The 21,464-nt window shown below is 45.7% G+C and overlaps 1 protein-coding gene across 1 annotated transcript; it reads right to left on the minus strand.

The window, feature by feature from the left end:
• Positions 1-31: 31 nt before the first annotated feature.
• Positions 32-21,017, minus strand: scfd1 (sec1 family domain containing 1). The gene is made up of 25 exons (XM_076027733.1): positions 20,862-21,017; positions 19,914-19,984; positions 19,684-19,772; positions 18,614-18,704; positions 18,252-18,374; positions 17,869-17,956; positions 17,668-17,757; positions 16,911-16,966; positions 16,725-16,810; positions 15,847-15,946; positions 13,851-13,990; positions 13,320-13,410; positions 12,709-12,782; positions 12,130-12,211; positions 10,960-11,056; positions 10,806-10,876; positions 6,323-6,402; positions 6,116-6,178; positions 5,383-5,458; positions 3,233-3,286; positions 1,428-1,480; positions 1,243-1,276; positions 526-591; positions 351-419; positions 32-235 (listed from the first exon to the last, which is right to left on the minus strand). The coding sequence occupies exons 1-25, from the start codon at positions 20,890-20,892 to the stop codon at positions 212-214; spliced, it is 1,899 nt and encodes a 632-aa protein (XP_075883848.1). The 5' UTR covers positions 20,893-21,017; the 3' UTR covers positions 32-211.
• Positions 21,018-21,464: the final 447 nt, after the last annotated feature.

A 21,464-nucleotide genomic window follows, 5' to 3' on the forward strand; every position in this document is an offset into this window, starting at 1 on the left:
CACGGTGACCACAAAGAAAGAGTGAAGCTGCTGTGAATCAAGGATCTAAGCTTTATTAGTGGAGTGGAGACGGAATCAAGTTCATTTACAGGGATTTCATTTAGTCCAATAAAAGAGAGAGAGAGAGAGAGAGAGAGAGAGAGAGAGAGAGAGAGAGAGAGAGAGAGAGAGAGAGCGAGAGAGAGAGGGGTTCTCATTGGGTTGGTGTCCATCACTTCTGGCCCAGCTGGGAGAGCTGCAGAGACAGGGTGGAGGTGATGCTTTAGTCCTGGTGTCACCTCATCAACTTGATGATGATGCTGATGATGATGATGATGATGATGATGATGATGATGATGATGGTGTCTCACCTGTTTGATGAACTGAGCAGAGTTGAAGAGTTCACTGCAGCCATAGAGGACCTTCCTTCCCTGTTTGAACTGCAAACACACACACACACAGTTGTGTCATTGTGTTTGTTGTGTTGGAGGGTCGAGATGATAGCAAAAAGTCAATAGACTGTGTTACCAGGCAGTGCGACTTTACCTTGGTGTAGTCCACCAGGTTCTGGTACTCAATGTAGTTTCCTCCTCCCACCACAAACACAATGGCCTGACGACGACAACAACAACAACAACAACAACACTAAATATCTAAACACAACAGCCTCCTGCTCCTGCACTGTTTTCATTAACAGTCATTTGATAGAGAAACATTAGTGCAGAGCTTCTCAGCTGCTGCTGGAGTCTCAGCAGCCACGTTCTGCTCCTCATCACCGAGGAATTCTAGAATTGAATTGTGTGTCGTGCAAAATAAATGCATAAACATTTTCTGTATTAATACATCTTCAACCCTCCACCCCCCCCTTTTTTTTTTCTTTAAGCAAGGGGGAACTGCCCATGAGGCTGCAACCCAATCAAAACAGCTTTCGGACCCAAAAGCGGGTCGCGACCCACCAGTTGAGAAACGCTACCGTACATTAAAAGACATAAGCGGTCTAGATTACAGAGCCTTCGCCGTTTGAAGCCGCAAAACACACAGCTGGCTGCTCTGTGTGTGTGTGTGTGTGTGTGTGTGTGTGTGTGTGTGTGTGTGCGTGCGTGTGTCAGCGGCAGTGCAGGAATGCTTCGACTCTGTGGCATCGTCAACGAGGTAAACAGATTTCCTGATGTTTGCGATGAGGGAAAATTCCGGTCTGTCATCATCGTCGTGGTCCTGGGAGATTTTCATCCATCAAAAGGCCGATCCAGAAATCCTACTCACCTCCTGAAACGGGTTCTTGTTCCTGGGAATGGAGCTGGGGAGCAGGAGGAGGGGGATCCGGGGTTGGGGGGGTGGGGGGGGGGGAGAGAGATGATGATGAGCGCAACAGTAAACACAGGCAGGAGAAGCAGGGGGGGGAGGAGCAACCTGGGAGGAGCAACCTGGGAGGAGCGGCGGCGCCGTACCTCTCGCTGCCTCGGAGCATCTTTGGGTCAAAGTATCGATAGTCGTCCGTCTCCTGCAGGTGAGGAGGTGCAAGCAAAGCGTCAACGCATCACATGACAGACTTTCAAACCGCGGGGGAAGAAAAAAAGAGGAAGAAAAATAACAAAAAAAAAAAACAACAGTTTGGCCTCACGGGCAGACGACTCGGGGACATTTTATATTGAATTTAAACGGTCACAACAATCTGCTGTACAACACGGCAACAGCGCGCGTGTGTGTGTGGGTGTGTGTGTGTGTGTGTGTATGTGTATGTGTGCGTGTGTGTCTTCTGAGCCGAAGATCCTTTTTTTTTTTCCATCGTCCTCGCTTTCCAGAAAACCAACGTGTTTAACGAGCAGCAAGAGACGAAGCTGAGCTTGACGTCAAAGCCACGGCGCTCCAGAGGAGGATGCTCCAGGTTACTGGAGGCCATTCCCAGTCATTCTCATACCTGCGCTCTGACCTCAGCCCCCCCCCCCCCCACCGCCACCCGGTGGTTGCCTCACTCGCTGTTTTGATCTTCCACTCCGGCCAACTTGTTCCCACATTCGATCTTTCGACGGCGTTTGGCGAACGCCTTGTTAGCTTTGCCATTTTTCAAAAGACGTTCCCGGACTCTTGGAATTCTTCACTTATTCTGTGCTTCAAGTCAAAACACATAAATCAGAGAGCGGCTTTTCCCGACAACTCGCTGCTTTCACCTGCACTTTTTTCAGCCTTTCCAACCCAGAAAGTTTCGTAACGGTGAATCGTTGACCCGACGTTGGTGTTCAAGCTGCACTCATTTGCATCATTTGCATCATCTTCATCATCTAAACTGACATCTGCTTCAGTTGGGGCTTCTTTCTACCTTGATATATTAAATAAAGCACTCAGTATCATTTATGTGAGTTTACATGCTGACTGCTGAGGTCCACTCTGACACAGGGACTCCAACCGGCAACTCTTCAGCCACTGGGGGGGGGGGGTACTGTTCAAACTGTTGGCCACAACTTTTCTAACTGGCTCCACTCACTTTTAGTCAGTCGTCAATTTGGTTTGTTTGAGTAGTTGAGGGGGAAAAGGGCAGATTGGGATTAAAATTATTGTTGGAGACACACAAACACCAAAACGTGAAGAACCCAAAGAAAATATGAGTTTTTATACACGTTACATAACAGAATTCTTGTTTTTCTTTTTTCTTTGTCCTCCTTCAACATCTTTGAAATGAAAAGGCTTATTTTGCCACACACACGCACACACGCACACACACACTCACACACACACGCTCATTTCTTTCATCTTCTTCCAGTCCTGCACCACCTCCTCCTCCTCCTCTTCCTCCTCTGTCTCCACACAACAACTGCACCTTTGTTGCTTGTCTGTAAGTAAGTCCACACACAGAGAAACCTGTACTGTGTGTGTGTGTATGCGTGTATGTGATGACAAGAGCCGAGAAGTAGAATCCAGAATATCAGCAACTTTTTCACAAGCCGAGGGATCAAAAGGTGAAAATAATCTTTATTCTGCAGTCGCAGTTTTCAGGATGCAAAGCACCAAACGAGGAAAATACTTGAGAAGATCTCAGAGTTCATAGATGTTCAATGAGAGCAACAAAACCCACACATTGCACTGACCCTCATTCATACTTGACTGCACCATGAAAACCAACCACAGTTGCGGTTCTCTGTGATTTGAGGGATTTTTAGAAGCGATTCAGTGCTTTACTAATGCAAGTCGATTGATTATTGATTGACTGAACAATAAGAATAACAATGACAAACCAACAAATGGGAGACAAACTCACCGGGTGTGACTTCATCTCCATCAGGTTGTCCAGAATTCGAGTGACTGGAAGGTTCTGAAAGAAAAAGAGAAAAACACAGAGGGACAAATCAGGTCAGGTTTTATCTCCCTGTTAAGATAAAGATAACTTTATTTGTTGAGACAACGTTGACATTGTAGAGAATTAAATAATGATGAACTTCTCAAATCATTTTCAAATGTTGTTCATGTCCAATACCGACTGTCATGTCTGTAACAACAGTTATCAGAGTGATATCAGCTGAGGTTGTTCACAGTTGAGGACAGCGAGAACGTCAGCAGGCAGCTGAGCTGCTTTTAAAGGTCCAGTCTGTAAAACTTGGAGATATTGAAGAAGAACCAGCGACATCCAGTGGTTACATTTTAGATTGCAGCATCTTTCACTCTGCCTCCCTCTCCTGAGCTGCCAGTGAACTACAGTGGCCCTGCAAAACCAAACCTGGACACCTGCTCCAGAGGACTTCTTCTTCTTGGTTGGTTTGAAGACGCTCCCTAGTGTTCAGCCTAAATACCAAACACTCTGCTGTCAGGCAGCTGGATTGTCCACACCAGGCTTCCTTAGAAAAATGCTGGTGCAAGATGGCAGCTAACTGGGAGCACTGGGACCCTGGTTGATCTCTGGATATTCTCATTTAAACTAAATTACCAAATGTAAACACTTTTATTTAAGCATTTGTGCGCAGTGTGTTGAGCTTTTACCAACATAAAAATCATAAATCCAGCCAACTATTACACACTGGACCTTTAAGGCCAGAATTCTTTGTTCTGCTTGCGGTTCTTCTTCCCTTTCAAACTGTACAGTTTTCCCGCTCAGGTAGGAGCCGCTGCCATGGAAGAAGGCAGTAAATCTGCAGTGTGACAAGAAGAGTCTCACTGTCCGTCACACTCTGGCAGCGCTCAGCTGGCCTCAGTTAAACTCCTGCATGGAGAAAACAGACAGCGCCTCCCACTGCGTGCTGTGCGTGCCTCCAGGGTTATAAATGAGGAGGAGGCGGTGCCAGTTCACCCCAAAACACCCCGTCACCCCTCCACACTGCCAGACTCTGTCACTTCAGGTGCGCTGATCCATCCTCCGCTCTATAAATAAAGCCTTTCAGCGCTCCTGCTGTTTAAGGGACAGAGGACGGCCTTGGAACTGAAAGCAGAATAAAAAAATAAACGTGTAGCTCATCAGAAGGAGGCTTGACTGCAGCGTTTTAATTGAGACAGAGAGGCTGGTGAGTCAAAGAGGAAGCAGTGGCGAGTGGAGCTCTCACTAACTAATGAGAAGGACTCTGTCCTTCCTGTCCTCAGCTGAGCAGACTAACTAGAGCGACCGCAAGTCAGACAGGATCAGCACTGCCAGCTGAAGTGCAAACCTGGAGGTGCTTTCAGAAAGAAGAGCAACGGAAGAACACGAACAGCGTAAAACCTCTGGTTTGGGACGTTGGCCTCCTCTTCAATACCATGCTAGTGGCTGCTGGCTCTTCACTTGTGCTCCTTCATAACCCTACAAGGTCGCCTCTTTGTCCTTTTGTGTGGAAATTGGGTGAAATTGGGTGAAATTGGGTGCCGTCTTTGTTTAGATGTGAAAACAGAGCTGGAAGACAAGCGTGTCATCTGCAAAGCTCCACAGTCAGATCTGCTGGCAAAACACCACCACCACCACCACCATCACTACCATACTAACTGCTAATACTAACTAATACTACCTACCTACCTACCACCACTACTAATACTACCATCACTAAGACCCACGAGACCCTGAGTGCAGGTGGGTGAAGAAGATGGATGGTTTGGTGGATGGATGGATTCACACCACACTTCTCTACCAGGTGTTGGAACCTGGTCCATGAGGAGAAACATTGACGTGGATGCTATGATCCAGACAGAAGGAAGCTAAAAGACTCCTCGTGAGGTCTGTGGATCATTCTATGAAGAGAAAGTGCTGCTGCTGAAGGCTGGTGTATGTTTTTGATGATTTGTACCAGGTACCAGGTGCATGATGCCGACTACTAATACATGGAATATACTTCAATATACTCTGAGCAACTCACAGCAAACTGTTGGCTGGGGTGTGGATATTCTGCTCTTGAAAAGCGGTTGTAGTTTTACAGTGGTGTTTGGATGGAGGAGAAGTGGAGCGGAACTCACATGCTGTTTGACCACCAGGTTCTTCACTCCCTCCATGACGAGCTGGGAGCCGGTGTTCATCACTCTGGAAAACAGCCTGAGGAAGAGAGAGGAGAAGAGACGGGAGGAAGGAGCGGGGGGAGGAAACCAGGACAAAGAAGAAGGGAGGGAACAGGAGGGAGGAGGAGCAGGAGGAGGAAGAGGAGGAGGTCAGGGTTAGGCTGGTAGTTTTGAACAAGAATTAAAAGGAGCAAATGATGCTGCTTCACTTTTTCCACAGCTATTCTTTTAGACTCCAGCTGCTGCAGCATAGACTTCAGTTAGAAGGTTTACTGCTATCATTAAAAGTTGCATACAGTCATGTGTGTCCATGTTGAGTAAACCGTTCTTATATATATATACATATATATATATATATGAGAATCTCCATAGACCTATCAGGGACCCAGTGCTCCCAGTTAGCTGCCATCTTGCACCAGTATATTTCTAAGGAAGCCTGGTGTGGACAATCCAGCTGCCTGACAGCACAGCTTTTAGTACTTAGGCTGAACGCTAGGGGGCGTCCTCAAATAAACCAAGAAGAAGAAGAAGGTGAACGAGGTATCCAGGTTTCTGCTCTCGGGCCACCGTAGTTGACTGGCAGCTCAGGAGAGGGAGGGTACAGAGTGTATCACTGCGCTGGATCTGCGGGACTTTACCAGGTGAGGTCTTTGATTCTCTAAAAGACAGTGAGGCCTTGACTGTGTGAACCTACCCCATGGGTTTCACTCCACTGTTGCCGTAGTTGGCCGGTGTGGCAGCCATCTTGGTGAAAGCCCTGCAGGGGGGGGGGGGGGGGAGCAGAGTGACGCGATGAATTAACCCTTCAACTCACAGCGGTCATCAGCCTGACGTGCCAACAGCACAACCACAGACATGACAGCAGCTCCAGAGAAGATGACCGGGCCGCTGGCAGACTTACTTCCACTGTTTGATGTAGTTCAGAGGTGAAAGGTCGCATCCTGCGTCCGACAGTGCGGTTTTATACTGGTCCAGGTCCGACTGAAAGACAACAAGGACACGTGTGACGCTACACAAAGTGTTTTTTTTTTTTTTTTAAATCAACTGTGAAACAAATACGTCGTGTTGTCAGTTCGAGCTGTTGTCTCATTGGCTCATCACTTGTTTGAATTGCGGCAAATTTCAGAGCGTGACAATGTGAAAGACACGACGGGAGAAAGCAGCAAGAAAATAAGTACTAATAAATAAAATACAGGAATATTCCTTCACTTTATTCTGAAATATGGCTCTTTGGGATCGGATGGTTCCTGAAAAGTAAATCAATGCATTCAGCTCTGATACAGAAAATGGTTTTACTTCAATGTTTCTACTTTGAAAGACACCAATGGTCAATTTTCAATGACAATGAAAACCACAAGTGATTGAATTAATTAGAAAATATATCTTCAAACTACGCATTAATTAGAGGGAATGGTCCTCCACTGCCAATAATGCTGCTTCCTGCAGTGACTCCCTCGTTGGCTCAGTTTCAGTTTGTTGTTTTAGAGGCCCCCCCCGGCCAGCCAATGAAAACACAGCGAGGAAGCCTCTCAGTTTATATACGGAAGCAGCAAAGAAAACAATCCACCTGATTCTTATTTCCCATCTGCAGCCACCGGTGGTGACGCTTCCCCTCTTCCCTGAACTCTGCACTGGCAGCTCAGCGGGAGCCACTTACACAACTGGCCAACCACGTGAGAGCCGCCTCGCCGAGAGACTACGACTGGCTGTTTTTATAGGATCCTGGCACGAGGACGGAGGGAGGAAAAAAAAAGGGGAGAATAAAGAAAAAGCCAAAGTCGGAGGAGAGCGGGATGACCGCAGAGGACAGGAAGAGAAAACAGAGTGGGTGGTGATGGAGGGCGAGCCTGTAATCCAGGGGAATTTAACCCTGCAGGCCATTGAAAGTCAAAGCCAGGCTGCTCTCTGGGCAGTAGGCAGAGCCGTCACATCGTCTGTCAGCACTGGGACAATCCTGGAGGATGAGATAACAAGTCTGGACCCAAGTGCTCACGCAGGCCGAGGATTTTTTTTTTTTTTTTTTGTCTATTCTTAAACAACTCTACCACAGTCAAGAGACTGAAAAAGATTCCCTCCCAAAAAAATAAAGCAACTTGTTAAAAAAAATAATAATAATAAAAGTGAACTAAAGTAAAAAAAAAAAAAAAAGTGAAAGAAAGCAGGAGGTGGAAGCCAGCAGAGAGAAGATCTGCTGTAAACGCTATGTGTGAGTTATGAATATGTGCGTGTTCCAGAACTAAAGTGACAAAACTGGAACAGCAAAAACAGTCAAAGAAAACCAAAAGCTGAGAGTCTGGTCATCTCAGCTGACTTTGAAACAACCCAAAGCAGTCAAGCTGAACTCAATGCCACTGCAAGTTCAAGCTGCATCTTTGTTTCAATACGAAAAAAAGTGAAGTTTAAGCGAAACTTATTGGTCATGGATGATATGCCACTGAAATGTCTTCCAGTATCGGTGTCTGTGTTTCTGCAGCCTCCAAGAGCCAACAATGACAACAGCAGACTGCAGCGTCTCATCTTTACCTCCTGCAACCCACACAGTGCCTCACTACAACCCCATGACTGCTGCATTCAACCAGTGCTGTCCAGTAGCATGGCACTGGTCCTGACCCTGACTCTAACCCTGACCCTAATGGGATGCTGGACTAATGGCCAGTTCCCTGCTGTCCATGATTAGCAGTGTTATAGCAGTGTTAGCAGTGTTATAGCAGTGTTAACGGTGTTAGCAGTGTTATAGCAGTGTTAGCAGCGCTATAGCAGTGTTATAGCAGTGTTATAGCAGTGTTAACGGTGTTAGCAGTGTTATAGCAGTGTTAGCAGTGCTATAGCAGTGTTATAGCAGTGTTATAGCAGTGTTAACAGAGTGTTAGCAGTGTTATAGCAGTGTTAGCAGTGTTAGCATTGTTATAGCAGTGTTAGCAGTGTTATAGCAGTGTTGTAGCAGTGTTAACAGTGTTGAACAGTATCCTCAGCCTTCACTGCAGCAGTTCTTTCTCCCTGTGGTGCTACCCTGGACCTAATGTTCCTGGCTTGGGGGGAAAGAGAAACCCGGTTGCATCTCATGTGATATGACGTCATGGAACTAGCTGGAGGGCCAACTTGCTGGAAACGGAGGATGTAATGCTACAAGTGGGAAAGTTGCTTCAATTGGTCTGTGTGTCATTATTTCTTTTTTTTTTTTTTTTTATTTGACGTGTTTTCTTGAAGGAAACAGCTAAAAGAGAATCAGTCCAGACGAGCAGATTCAAGAGAATCAGCAGATTCTGGAGGATCTGGACACACAGCTGCAAAAACTGCAATCAACTGAGCCATAGAAACATCAACACGGAGTGGCTGCTGGTGTTTTGATGGTTGTTTTCAACCTGTAAGACGCAGAACACTGAACATTACTGGTGAACAGTTGTGGCTCGTGCATCCAGTGGTTGGCCTGCATTCCATCTCACCAATTTAGAGCGTTGACTAAACAACTGGGAGCGATTGCTGACGATTATTTCTGCAGGAGAGCTCTGTGCTCACGGCAGGAGGTGAAGTCCTGAACGGTGCCTTGAAAACAAGTGGCTGAGGCACCAGGGGAGCATCTGCACACACTGCTCCTTTGTTGACTGGAGATTTAAAGTGGGCTTCTCAACGAGGGCCAATCTTCTCAAAATGGGCAGTTAAACACAGAGGTGTTCTTCCACTGTGGAACATGGTCGCTGTTACAAGATGAGCTATGAGGGAGGTTCTAACTGTGGTGAGATGGGATCTAAACGCATCATCTGAGGAGGGAATGTGTTTGTGTCCAACAACAGGAACCATGTGTCTCAACTTCAAGCCTGCTTTCTACACTCGACCTCTGGTGTCTTGTGTGTCTCACAGAGGCCATACGGCTACAGACTGAGTGAGCTACACATGTACTGTGTGTGGTATGCATCTATTTCTGCATGGAGAAATTAACTACACGGCCGTCCCCCGGTCCACTGTACATATCCCTGTATTTACTCTCTTTCATGTTTTACAGCATCCGACTGACAGCTTAGACTATGACTGTCTAATTAACTATTTAGCAGACTATGCAATGACCACTTTTTCAGCTCAACTCATCCAACTGCAACATCGGGACAAAAGTAACTTCTTCAATTGTGTTGCACAAAAGCAAAGATGATGGCGCTCTTGGCTCCTGAGAAGATTTAGAACAACTGTGTTTTGGCTTTGATAAAACCAGACACAGAGACGTGTCACTACATCATGTCTCAATATCTTCTGCTCTAAAAGCACCAAGAAAAATAGTCAAGACCCCAGCAGAATCCTCTATTAGTGCAAATTCATACTGGTCACGCCGAGAAAAACCCAAATGCCTACAATCACTGTGACGACACGTCTATCCAAAGAACATTTGAACAACAATCCTTCACAGTTTAACCAGATTCTGAGAACCTCAGCAGTCCACTAGAAGCTCCTTGATTTCATTGAGGCTGAGCTCAGGGTGAATGCTGCTGGACTCTGCAACTAATCCTCTCTCTCTCTCCATCAGTGAAGCAATTCCTGAACTCCAGACTGAGACAGTAAACTGGTGCTTCAGTTTGATGCAAATCACACACAAACACACACACACACACACACACACACACACACACACACACACACACACACACACACACACACACACACACAGCTGTCTGACTAGTGCCATCAAACTCCATCAACACACCAAATCCACGCTGCTTGCTAACTACTGTACCGCCTCTGAGAACAGGGAAGAGAAAAAATTTAGACGTTAAAAAGCCGTAAAACTCCTTCACTTTGTACCAATGACATCACAACCCTATGAGAATAATTTAGATATATGGGCCGAGAAGGAAAGAATCTGGCAATTTTTCTTGTTGCGATCGTCTCTTCGACTCACATCAGTCAGACAGATGTGAAGACGCATCCAACAGGCTGCACGTTGGGGTTCAAAGCAGCCATTTCCTTGATGGAAATATCAACACAAAGTGACGCCAAGTGCTGAAAGATGGATATAAATCCTATTAAGACTGAATGTTAACTGAAGAATTGTGAAGAAAAAAACAAAACATTTAACAAATCACAAATCTTCCTGGCGACACCAGTTGTCAGCAGGCGGTGGTGTCAGGGTTCCCTGGCGGTGGGCGACACGCTGGCTATGATCTAGGAGAGAACCCAGACCGCCAAACGCAGCGGAGCAGACGTCCACGTCCTCGGGATAAATCTCGCTAAACGCCTTGGCCTGAGTTCCCGCCAGCTCATTGCGTACGTCGTTCAGCTCTTATTCGGTCTGATTGTACACAAAGGGCTGCTGCTCTTGCGTTTCTATTTTTTTTTTTTTTTGGTCTGGTCAGTTCGCAGGCCAATCAGTGGGTGGGCGTCTTTTCTCTTAGTGTTACCTCTGACGGTGGTTGCTGGGCGGTGATGTAGTAGATGAGGAACAGTCTCATCTTGTCTTCCGCCGTTCCGCCTGGAAAGCAAAGCGTTAATAAGTAAAGTACAGGTCACCAAACCTAAGTGTACGTGTGTGTGCAGTCTGCGTGTGTTTTATACCATCTGGGTCACTGATGACATCCAGCAGGGATTTGTCCAGTGTTGACTTGCTCATCAGTTTCTCTTCATACTCAAAGTAAACATCCAGTTTACGACTCTGAGAACATCAACGGCATGATGTTACTACGCAGTGCTGCTACCACGCTATTACCAATTATAACAATAACCAGCAACGCTGCTGACAGCTGACTGGTGATTTCCTAACAACTGGGCTTCACGCTTGAAGCACAAGAGCTGAAACTCTGCCGTCTGTTTGGCAGGGCTGAACGATAAATCGCGTTTGCGATCGATATCGCGATAGGACAAAACAAGATTTTCTAAGCGCAAATATTGCGATTTCATTGACGCGAGTTCCGGTCACGTGACTTGGGAGCGGCACGAAGCAAAGCGAAGCAAAGCAGGTCGTGGGAGGAGTCGATGCTGCGACGAGCTGGACGGACGGAGCGACACGCAAGGAAAATAAGCTCTTCCTGGTTGACACCAACTGGTGGCCGTAGTTTAGCAAAACAGTGTCGGGAGAGATTAAAAAAAAAAAAAAAAAAAAAAAAAAAATGCCAACTACCGAAGCACCAAGCACCACAACAGTGGGAGTTGTGTTCGCTGGCAGTGAACCGCTGCCTCGTACGTTCGCACCTCATAGCGGTTTTAACGCTGCGAGCGTGTTAGCATCGGTTGAATGAAGCTGCCGCTGTTTTGTGCTTTGTGTGGACTTAAACAAAATCGTTCTAAGCCCAATTAAAATGTCTTGCAAAAAACAAAACACTAGTAGATAAATAAAGAGTCTTTCAAATTAATTCATGCTTCCTTTTGCTTTTATCTTCACATTAGCCTAGCCTATAAAAAAAAAAGAACAATTTGTGTATAATAAATCTGATATGTTTATTATAATAATTTTTTTGTTTGTGGAAAAATACATGAGAGATAGATTAAAAAAAAAATAATTGCAAATTGAATCGCAATCGCAATTAGATTATTTTCCATAATCGTTCAGCCCTGCTGTTTGGGTTTGTTCAACATTTGCTTCTGCCATGCAATGAACACCAATCTTTATCACAGTGGTAGCATGGCTGCAGTGCTCCATGATGAAGAATACTGAACTCTTAAAGCAAGACATTAAACCTCAAACACTTGAGTTTGTTTGGCCTGATGTAAGGAATGAAGGCAGCTCACCTTGATGTGGTCCAGGACGGCTGTGGCGACGTTGGTGTGGAGGTCGATCAGTCTTTTTTTCTCCAGCAGCTCTGGCAGAGAGCTGCACCGCACATCAAAACAAAGGCGGAGATTCACACATTCTATCAATTCAATCCATCAACCTTTATCTGCACAGTGCTAAATCACATCCAAGAGGCGTCTTCGTGCAATCAGAAACCAAACAACCACTGAACCCTGACACCTGCTGTTCCACTGGAGGACACAAACTGCGGTTACACAACCCACAACTACTGAGGAATGTCACTATTGTTACAAAATCAATCTGGGTTCTTGATGATCTTCGACACGGTTTCATTGTTTAAACTGATGCGCAAAAATCAAAGCAGATGTTGCACTTCCTGCTGCCCTGGACTCACGGTGCCGCTTTCTGAAGGCAATCGAGCAGAAGCTGCTGATGGGAGGAGAACTTCTCTGGGTGATACAAGGCGAGGCTCATTAACCATGCAATCAGCTGGCACTTTTCAAAACAATTCCCATCTCCAACAGTCGACTGCCGTGGAAGGTGACGTGTGACAAATCAAATCTTGGTTGCAATACCTGACGGCAGAGGTGAGCTTGGCGGTGTTGTCTGACAGCATACTGATAGCACCTTCATCCTCCCCCTCTAATCCCTGCAAAGACACACACACACACACACACACACACACACACACACACACACACACACACACACACACACACACACACACACACACACACACACACACACAACGGTGACTCCAAATTAAAATGACAAACTGCTGCCGTCTCCAACCAAGATCCCTTCGACCACATTTCTTCTTCCTTTCTTCCCAGAGGACGATGGATCTGGGGATCCTGGACACGTCCTTAAAAAGCTCTGACATAAGTCTAATCTCTGGGCACCACTTTATCATTTCAAAGAACTGAGCAAATTTCCCAGAGAACTTGGACAGGATATAGAAATTAAAAAGAACCCGAAACCACATATTTTTGCTATGACAATGGAACATTTAGTATGAGACTCTTAATTTGGCGAGGACAGATAGTTCTGCCAAACTTCAGGACGTGGCGATTCAGACGTGACCTCATCAGAGAGCTCAGAGACTGAGTCCCTGGTGGCCACGACCTCTCCACGACCTCTACACGACCCCTGTGGTCCAGACTCATGTGATCTTGCTGCGTCTCACCATGATGCTCTTGAGTCGTTTGACTTCATCCTCCTGGGCTCTGTAAGTGTCCAGCTCCTCTTGAACCGACTCTGCCACCTCTGGGAACGGACTGCACACACACACACACACACACACACACACACACACACACACACACACACACGTGTTTTGAAGGTAACCAGCATGCAAACTTAATATAATTAAGTACTTATACTTTTTATTAAAAGTCAGACCACAAAAGTCCAAGGAGAGAGTCCACACACACACACACACACACACACACACACACACACACACACACACACACACACACACACGTGTTTTGAAGGTAACCAGCATGCAAACTTAATATAATTAAGTACTTATACTTTTTATTAAAAGTCAGACCACAAAAGTCCAAGGAGAGAGTCCACACACACACACACACACACACACACACACACACACACACACACACACACACACACACACACACACACACACACACACACACACACACACACACACACACACACACACACCCTTCAACGCTTGTCTCAGAGAACCAACCTGCCCTTGTGTTTCTGCCAGAACTTGTCAGCAGCAGTCAGGTCGTAGGTCTTTCTGTTCTTCTTCTTTGGCCGGGCTCCAGCTGGAGATGGTTCTGCTCCTGCTCCCTCCTCCAAGGCCACCCTGTTCAGCTGGAAGTCCTGCCAACAAACACAAATGCAAACATATATATGCTTAAATGAACAGGTTTAATTTTTTTCCCCCAGTCTGCAGTATTGGTTTTATTGGTTTATTCTGCTTGCAGAGTTGAGTTAAAGTCCACTCCAATCTGGAATATTTGGAGATTTTCAGGAAGAAACATGGACACCAAGTGGTCAGATTTTAGAATGCAGCGTCTTTCACTCTCCCTCCCTCTCCTGAGCTTGCAGGTAAACTACAGTGGCCCTGTGCACCCAAACCTGGACACCTGCTCCACCTTCTTCTTCTTCTTCTTCTTGGTTGGTTTATTTGAGGCCCCCTAGTGTTCAGCCTAAATACCAAACGCTCTGCTGTCAGGCAGCTGGATTGTCCACACCAGGCTTCCTTAGAAATATGCTGGTGCAAGATGGCAGCTAACTGGGAGATATTATATAACATAGATATATATTCTACAGATGTGGGAAATATTCAATCTGGTCTACCATCCAAGAAAACAAAAACCTGTCCTCCACCTACAGTGTGAATGCAGGTCTACAGCAGGACTTTCTACGGACATTAAAGACCTCCAGCATCCTGCTGGCACCAAACCTGCTGCAGTCAGATGGTGAAGAACACTGTTGTTTGGTGTGCTGGTGCCAACTGTGAGAATCTGTGCACACGTGTGCGGCCACATGTGCACGTGTGTGTGTGTGTGTGTGTGTGTGTGTGTGTGTGTGTGTCTGGGGGGGTGTTGTCTGAGCTGCTGATGATATGTTACATAATACACCCCCCACACCCCAAGCTGTACATTCCAGCGCTGTCAGTATTAACCTCAGCAACCCGGGAGCTGACAGCACGCTGGCACCCAGTGAATGACTGGTCGGCCTGCGCGAGTCCGGCCGCCGCCTCCCACCCGCCTCAAGCATCAGCCTGGTGTTAATTGACACATTTGTAACCTGATTTCAGAGTGCAAACACCCTCCTGCCGTCACATGCTGCCCATGTGATGCTAACACCACTGGCACGACTAACGAGGAACTGGCTTCTCCCACTGACAGACAGACAGACAGACAGACAGACAGATAGCTAGACAGACACCCAGACAGCTAGACAGACAGACAGACAGACAGCTAGACAGACAGACAGACAGACAGACAGCTAGACAGACAGACAGACAGACAGACAGATAGCTAGACAGACACCCAGACAGACAGACAGACAGATAGCTAGACAGACAGACAGCTAGACAGATAGACACCCAAACAGATAGACAGATAGATAGACAGACAGACAGCTAGACAGACAGCTAGACAGACAGACACAGACAGATAGACAGACAGATAGACACCCAAACAGACAGACAGACAGATAGCTAGACAGACAGCTAGACAGACAGACACCCAGACAGACAGATAGACACCCAAACAGATAGACAGACAGACAGGTAGCTATACAGACAGACAGACAGACAGACAGACAGATAGATAGACACCCAAACAGACAGACAGACAGACAGGTAGCTATACAGACAGACAGACAGACAGACAGACAGACAGACAGACAGATAGATAGATAGATAGATAGATAGATAGATAAGAGTTGAACTAGGTTTATTTGGGTATGTTATATTACAGTTTAGAAACATTTGAAGCAAACTTCCTCTTACCAATGTCTGCTTGCAATAATCTGTGCTTCTGGGAGTCCAGACTGTTTCTATCCACTTTCAAACACTTTTGTTTTTGTGAGGAAAAAAAGCAAAATGACGCCTTTGTAGTTTCTCTAAATTCTACCAAATTTGCCATTACACCTACTGGTTAAACATGTGGTAATATTTTTGTTGGCCCGCCTCGTGAAGCTGATGTGTGCGGCTGACAGCTCACCAGGACGTCGTGGATCAGCGCCTGATAGGTCCAGGAGTGATGGAGCGGCGTGGCCATGTCCACGTTTCGATCTGCCAGCACGAAGAGCGGCCGCTGGAAACTGGAGAGCGGCAGAGCAACGGATCAGGGAGTGCGCTGCAGGGAGCCGACACTGGAAGATACCAGATGGTCGACTTCCTGCATTAACCTTCACCCGGCCTCACTTCAGGAGCTACAGCCACTCTGCAATCAGAGACGCCAGAGACAGAGGAACCTGCTCTTGCTGCACACTGAAAACTAACTCTGCAAACTGATGCATGCAGTGCAGGTTCACTGCTTCACACTGTGTGCAGCTAAAACCTCCTGCCAGTTCACATCTAGCATCATAGCACAGCACAACACACTCGCTGCATCACACTGTGTTTTCCCACAGGCCATATATTGTTATAGGTTTGTATATTCGGTACCACTTTAAGGCCTATTGTATAATACATGGATAAGTGCATCAATAAGGCATTATAGAACATCCACGTCATGAATATTCATTATCAGGTATGACAACTTATGACAACGTTTATTAATGATTATAAGTGCTGTTAAAAGCTCATCCCATAATGTTTTAAACTTCCACGACAAAGTGACTCTGAAGGCCTGGATGGTTATTACCGTATTATAACTACCAGTTACAAAAGAAATGTTTAAGAGGATGACTTTGTGAGCTTCAAGTCAAGCGTCAGCACTTCTGGAATGATGTATTTATAAAGGTTTGATAACACATGAGTGTCTTATAAGGTGTTATGAAACATGTCAGTGACACCTAAGCTCACAAAGTCGTCTCTTCTTTCAAATCTCAGGGCAGTCGGTAATAATACGAGCTGTGCTGTCAGACTCCACGTTACCTGAACTGGCCTGCACCCATGTTGTCTCCGGTGAAGAGGCTGTTCCTGGCATCCCTCAGGTTCTCGCGCAGCTTCTTGTCCAACTTCTGCAACTCACACAGAGTGTGCGTGTGTGTGTGTGAGCAGGCGGTCGCTGGTGGGTGAACCAGTGCGACACTCTGAACTCCACACCAGGGTCAAACTCACCACAGCCACCATCTCTGCTGCGTTTCCACGAGGACAACGAATGATTGGCACCGCCCCTGGAAGAAGGAGAAGAAGAAGAAGAAGAAGAAGACGAAGAAGAAGAAGAAGAAGAAGAAGAAGAAGAAGAAGAAGAAGAAGAAGAAGAAGAAGAAGAAGACCTTTATTTATATAGAAACTGATGATATAGACAAAAATAAAATATCTGTAAGTATATACAGAAAAATAAGAAGCAAGATAAAAAGCGAGATATTTACATATTAAACATTTGAATTTACATGTGCTACATAAAAACAAGTCAACACAGATTTACATCGGCCACAAAAACTAAAAAATGTGACAAACCAAAGTGAATATTTTAGTCTTTTCTTCACAACAGCACTGCGAATGGGGATGAAAATGTTTGCTAACTAGGCTAAACAGCATCACAGCGTCCACTTCTGCTGGGACAAGACGACTGTAATCAGCTTCACACTGATGAATCCCGCTGTTTCTTAACACAAAAACAAACACCATCAAAGCAGGATGCATGGTGTTTCACCATCATAACACACAGACAGCACACACAGGGAGCCTTCCCACTCAGACAGTAATGAAGCGTTTCCACCTAGTGGACAGAGTGGGAAGGACTCAGAGACGAGAGAAGAGAAGCTGTATGAATATGAAGATGAACCACGCTGATAGTTTTTTTTAGCGGCCGGTGCTTCGGTGAGATTTCCTGTAATGACCACAGGCGGTGGCCGAGGCAGTGAACGCTCACCTAGAGTGACGAAGAAACAGAAGAGACTGTCCACGATGGTGTCCATGATGGCCTCCATGTCTGTGTCCTGGATGTCTGCTCTGTTGATGGCTGTGGGGAGGGCAGCGGGAGGGGGGGGGCAGAGGGAGTTACACTGAGCCTGAAGGCTGCTTCTCTTGGACAGCAACACTCGGCGTGTGTGTGCGACGCTGAGTTTCTCACCGTGATAAGAAATGAGCTCTCTGTTCTGATGACACAGGACAAACATGTCGTCTTCCAAAGTGATGAAGTTCAGGTACTGGTCAAACACCTGAGGGAGAGAGGAACACACACACACGCAGGTTTAAACTCATTTGCACTTCGCACACAGTAACACTGCATCTGGTGCAAACTACCAGTCAGCAGTTTGGACGCCACCGTCTCATGATTATTCTTTTTTATTTTTACAACTTTCTACACTGCAGACATCAAATATGTGAGAAAGACATATGGAAATTATACAGCAAATAACTCCGTCTCTCTCTCTCTCACACACACACACACACACACACACACACACACACACACACACACACACACACACACACACACACACACACACACACCTTGGTGACTTGTGTGACAGCATTGGCTGCCAAAGCGGCGCTGGCAATGTCTTCCAGTTTACTGCGGCTGATGGCCGAGATGAAGTTCAGGTAGTAGGACTCGTGCAGCTGGTTCCTCAGGTCCTACACACACACACACACACACAGTTACTAAGCACATTGCAGGCAAACACAGTGAAAGAGATGTGGGAAATCTGAAAAGCTTAACAGTGCAGTGATGGTTAATGGCCCGGACTGACACTGTGTATCTACTGGAGGCCTCTGATGGCCCTCGAATGCTCTGAATGTTTGTCTGTCATCCACAAGACCACAGTGCAAGGCTCCATCGTGTCTGTCTGTGACTGCGAGCGCGGAGGTTTCACCTGACATATTCTGTCAATGTTCTCCTCTGTGGGCATCACAAAGTAGATGGCCGGGACGTCTGGGATTGGGTCTCTGTCCGAGTGGAGCAGACTACAACACACACGGACACGCGGTGATCATTAGAAATCAGGATCAGACTGAAAACACTAAAAAAATCTTCATTGACATGGCTGAACTTTTAAAACACGCAAGACAAATTGCAGAGCGCACACAAAGTTGTGGAAAACAAAATTAAAACAAACCAAAAAAAATACATAAGAAATAAAAGTGAATATGTGTGTATTGAAATATTGAAAAAGTGCAGCCATGTGAAAATTGCCATTGTTGAAGATGACTGCTGTGGGTTTGAATCAGTTTTTTAAAATATATTTTTCTTGGCTGAGGGGATTTCATTTTGGCGGCCTGATGGTAGTAGCAAAACAGCTAAAACAGCCTCTCGAGCATAGGTGTCAAACTCTGGCCCGCGGGCCAAATTTGGCCCGCAGTGTAATTATATTTGGCCCGTGAGGAAATACAAAATCACTATTAGAGCTGGTACCGCTGGTATTATACCGCACATGTACCACTAATACTACAAATCCCAGAATGCTCTGCTGGTATTTGGCACATCAACCAGGACAGGATGTTAATTGAAGGCTATTATTAGTACTGAATTGGTTTATTGTTGTTGCTTTATTTTGAAATTGACATCGGAAGGCTGCAAATAAAAAAGAGGCAAAAGAGTTTGGTTGTTTTTTTTTCATTTGAAATTCAGTTTAGCATGTGTGCGGGCCGTATTGGTTATTTTTGCTTGTCCCATGTTGAGGTTGAAGCAAAACTTGTTTGGGTCCATACAAAAAGATTGACTGGAAGAACCTGGAGGAGGATTTGTTCAATAAATATCAACGTTGGTCCGCGACTTTTCCCAAGTTTTACATTCTGGCCCACTGTTTTTTTTTTGAGTTTGACACCCCTGCGTCTAGAGGATGAGTGAGAGAAGGGCTGGTTTGGTCAGACCTGTACAGGGATGGATGGGGATAAAAAAAGAAAGTGTGGGTCTTTCCGTGGTGGACATGTGCGTGTCTCTTACAGGTGCAGCGTGATGCCCATGTCTCTCAGCTCTTTGACAGACAGCAGAGGAGAGATGATGTCCTGGCCAAAGCGGTCGTATATTAGCACCTGGAAACGACACAAACACACAGTGTGTGAGTGGTGTCCTTCATCACAGACTGGTTACATCACGCCAGTGTGTAACTCCATTTCAGTATTAGATTGTGTGTGTGTGTGTCGGTTTGTGCGAGCACTTTTTGTTTCTTTTACCTTCCATACTGGCTCAGCTGCTGTGTTCTTTGGAGGAGGGGCGTTGAAGTTGAGCATCCGCTTCAGAGCGACTGTGAATACAAACACGGAGAGAGCGAGAGAGAGAGAGAGAAGGCTTCAGGCAGGTGGCTGGACGCTGTTTCTTTAGAGCAGTGGTGAGGGGGAGGGGAGGGAGTGGAGGATTTCTCCTGCTTTAGTCCTCATTCACAGCTCAACAGCTCCATGCATCCAATTCAAACAGTGAGCTATGTAGTCACCCTACAATACACATATCAAGCTCTGGCCTGCAGACCAAATTTGGCAGCTCGAATGATATTATTACAATGACTTATTTGGTATATTGTTGCTATTTTATTTTGAAATGTATTATGAGCCCATGGTAAAAGGTTACGGTTGAAATTTAAATCAGAAGGTTGCCAATTTAAAAAAAAAAAAAAAAAAAAAAAGAGCCAGATTTTTATGCACATGTTTTTTGATCAGGATCATTATTATTATTAGTAGTAGTATTATTTGAATTTGCATGTGTGCAACATGAACTAAACACATGAATCATGCTCAGCCACTTCCTGTGACTCTAGTTGTCACTTAGGTTTTAGGACGAGGCTAGCTTGGCTCAGCTAACAGTGTTCATAGAAAGATAGCGGTAATCGTGAGTGAAAGTGATCGGTTTAGCGGTCTAAATCTCCTAATGAAAGCCTGGTGGTCTGTGTAATTAGTGGTTTAGGGACATATAATGAAGTGTCAACCGAAATATCGGCGCAATATCGGCTCAACTAGTGGCTGAGCAGGAGCTACCGACGGCTAGGTTAAGCTGTCTAAAACGCACGGCAGCCTTGAATTCACTTCCTCTATCAAACTAGCACTGGAGTCGAACATTTAACAGCCTGGTAGGGGCGCCGTGTGCTGTTGAAAATGACCAGAGGTGAATAAAATAGGCGTTAGACAGACCTGTCTGCCTCTCCCGGATGGACGCCGCCATGTTGGATGTTGTTGGTGGTGACGGAGCGGCTGATGACGTGGCAGCAGCAACACATACACCGCCACCGAAGAGCGGAAGAAGACGAAGAAGTCTCACTCCGTCGTCGCAATCCTACATACATACAGTACTACACAGAACATTAGAATCTCCTGAAAAGTTTGTTGTATTTGCCCATGTGTGAACTCCTCTGAGCCAACCCAAGACTCAGGACCCTTTTGCAGGTGTTTTGGATTCTTTGGACTCTACAAAAGCTACGAAACTGAAGCTTTTCACGGTATTCTAATTTTCTTGAGTTTGTGGTTTTTATAAACTGAAAATCTTAATCCGCAAAGCTACAACAAGGAACTGCTTGAGATGTCAATTTGCGTAGAATGGCTCAATAAAATTTGTTGCTTTCATCTTTTATGTTAAATTGCCAAAATAAAACAACTTTTACTTGATATTCTCATTTTTCGGTTAGTAGCCATACATAAGTATACGTGTGTGTGTGTGTGTGTGTGACCCATATTACCCATTCATATCCATTCATATCCGTCTATTTTTCAGATCGGTTCACCCAAGAGTGTATTCTT

The sequence above is a fragment of the Nelusetta ayraudi genome, unplaced genomic scaffold, assembly GCF_046127955.1.
Source record: "Nelusetta ayraudi isolate G7.1 ecotype Tasmania unplaced genomic scaffold, CSIRO-AGI_Nayr_v1 ptg000021l, whole genome shotgun sequence".
Classification (NCBI taxonomy): domain Eukaryota; kingdom Metazoa; phylum Chordata; class Actinopteri; order Tetraodontiformes; family Monacanthidae; genus Nelusetta; species Nelusetta ayraudi.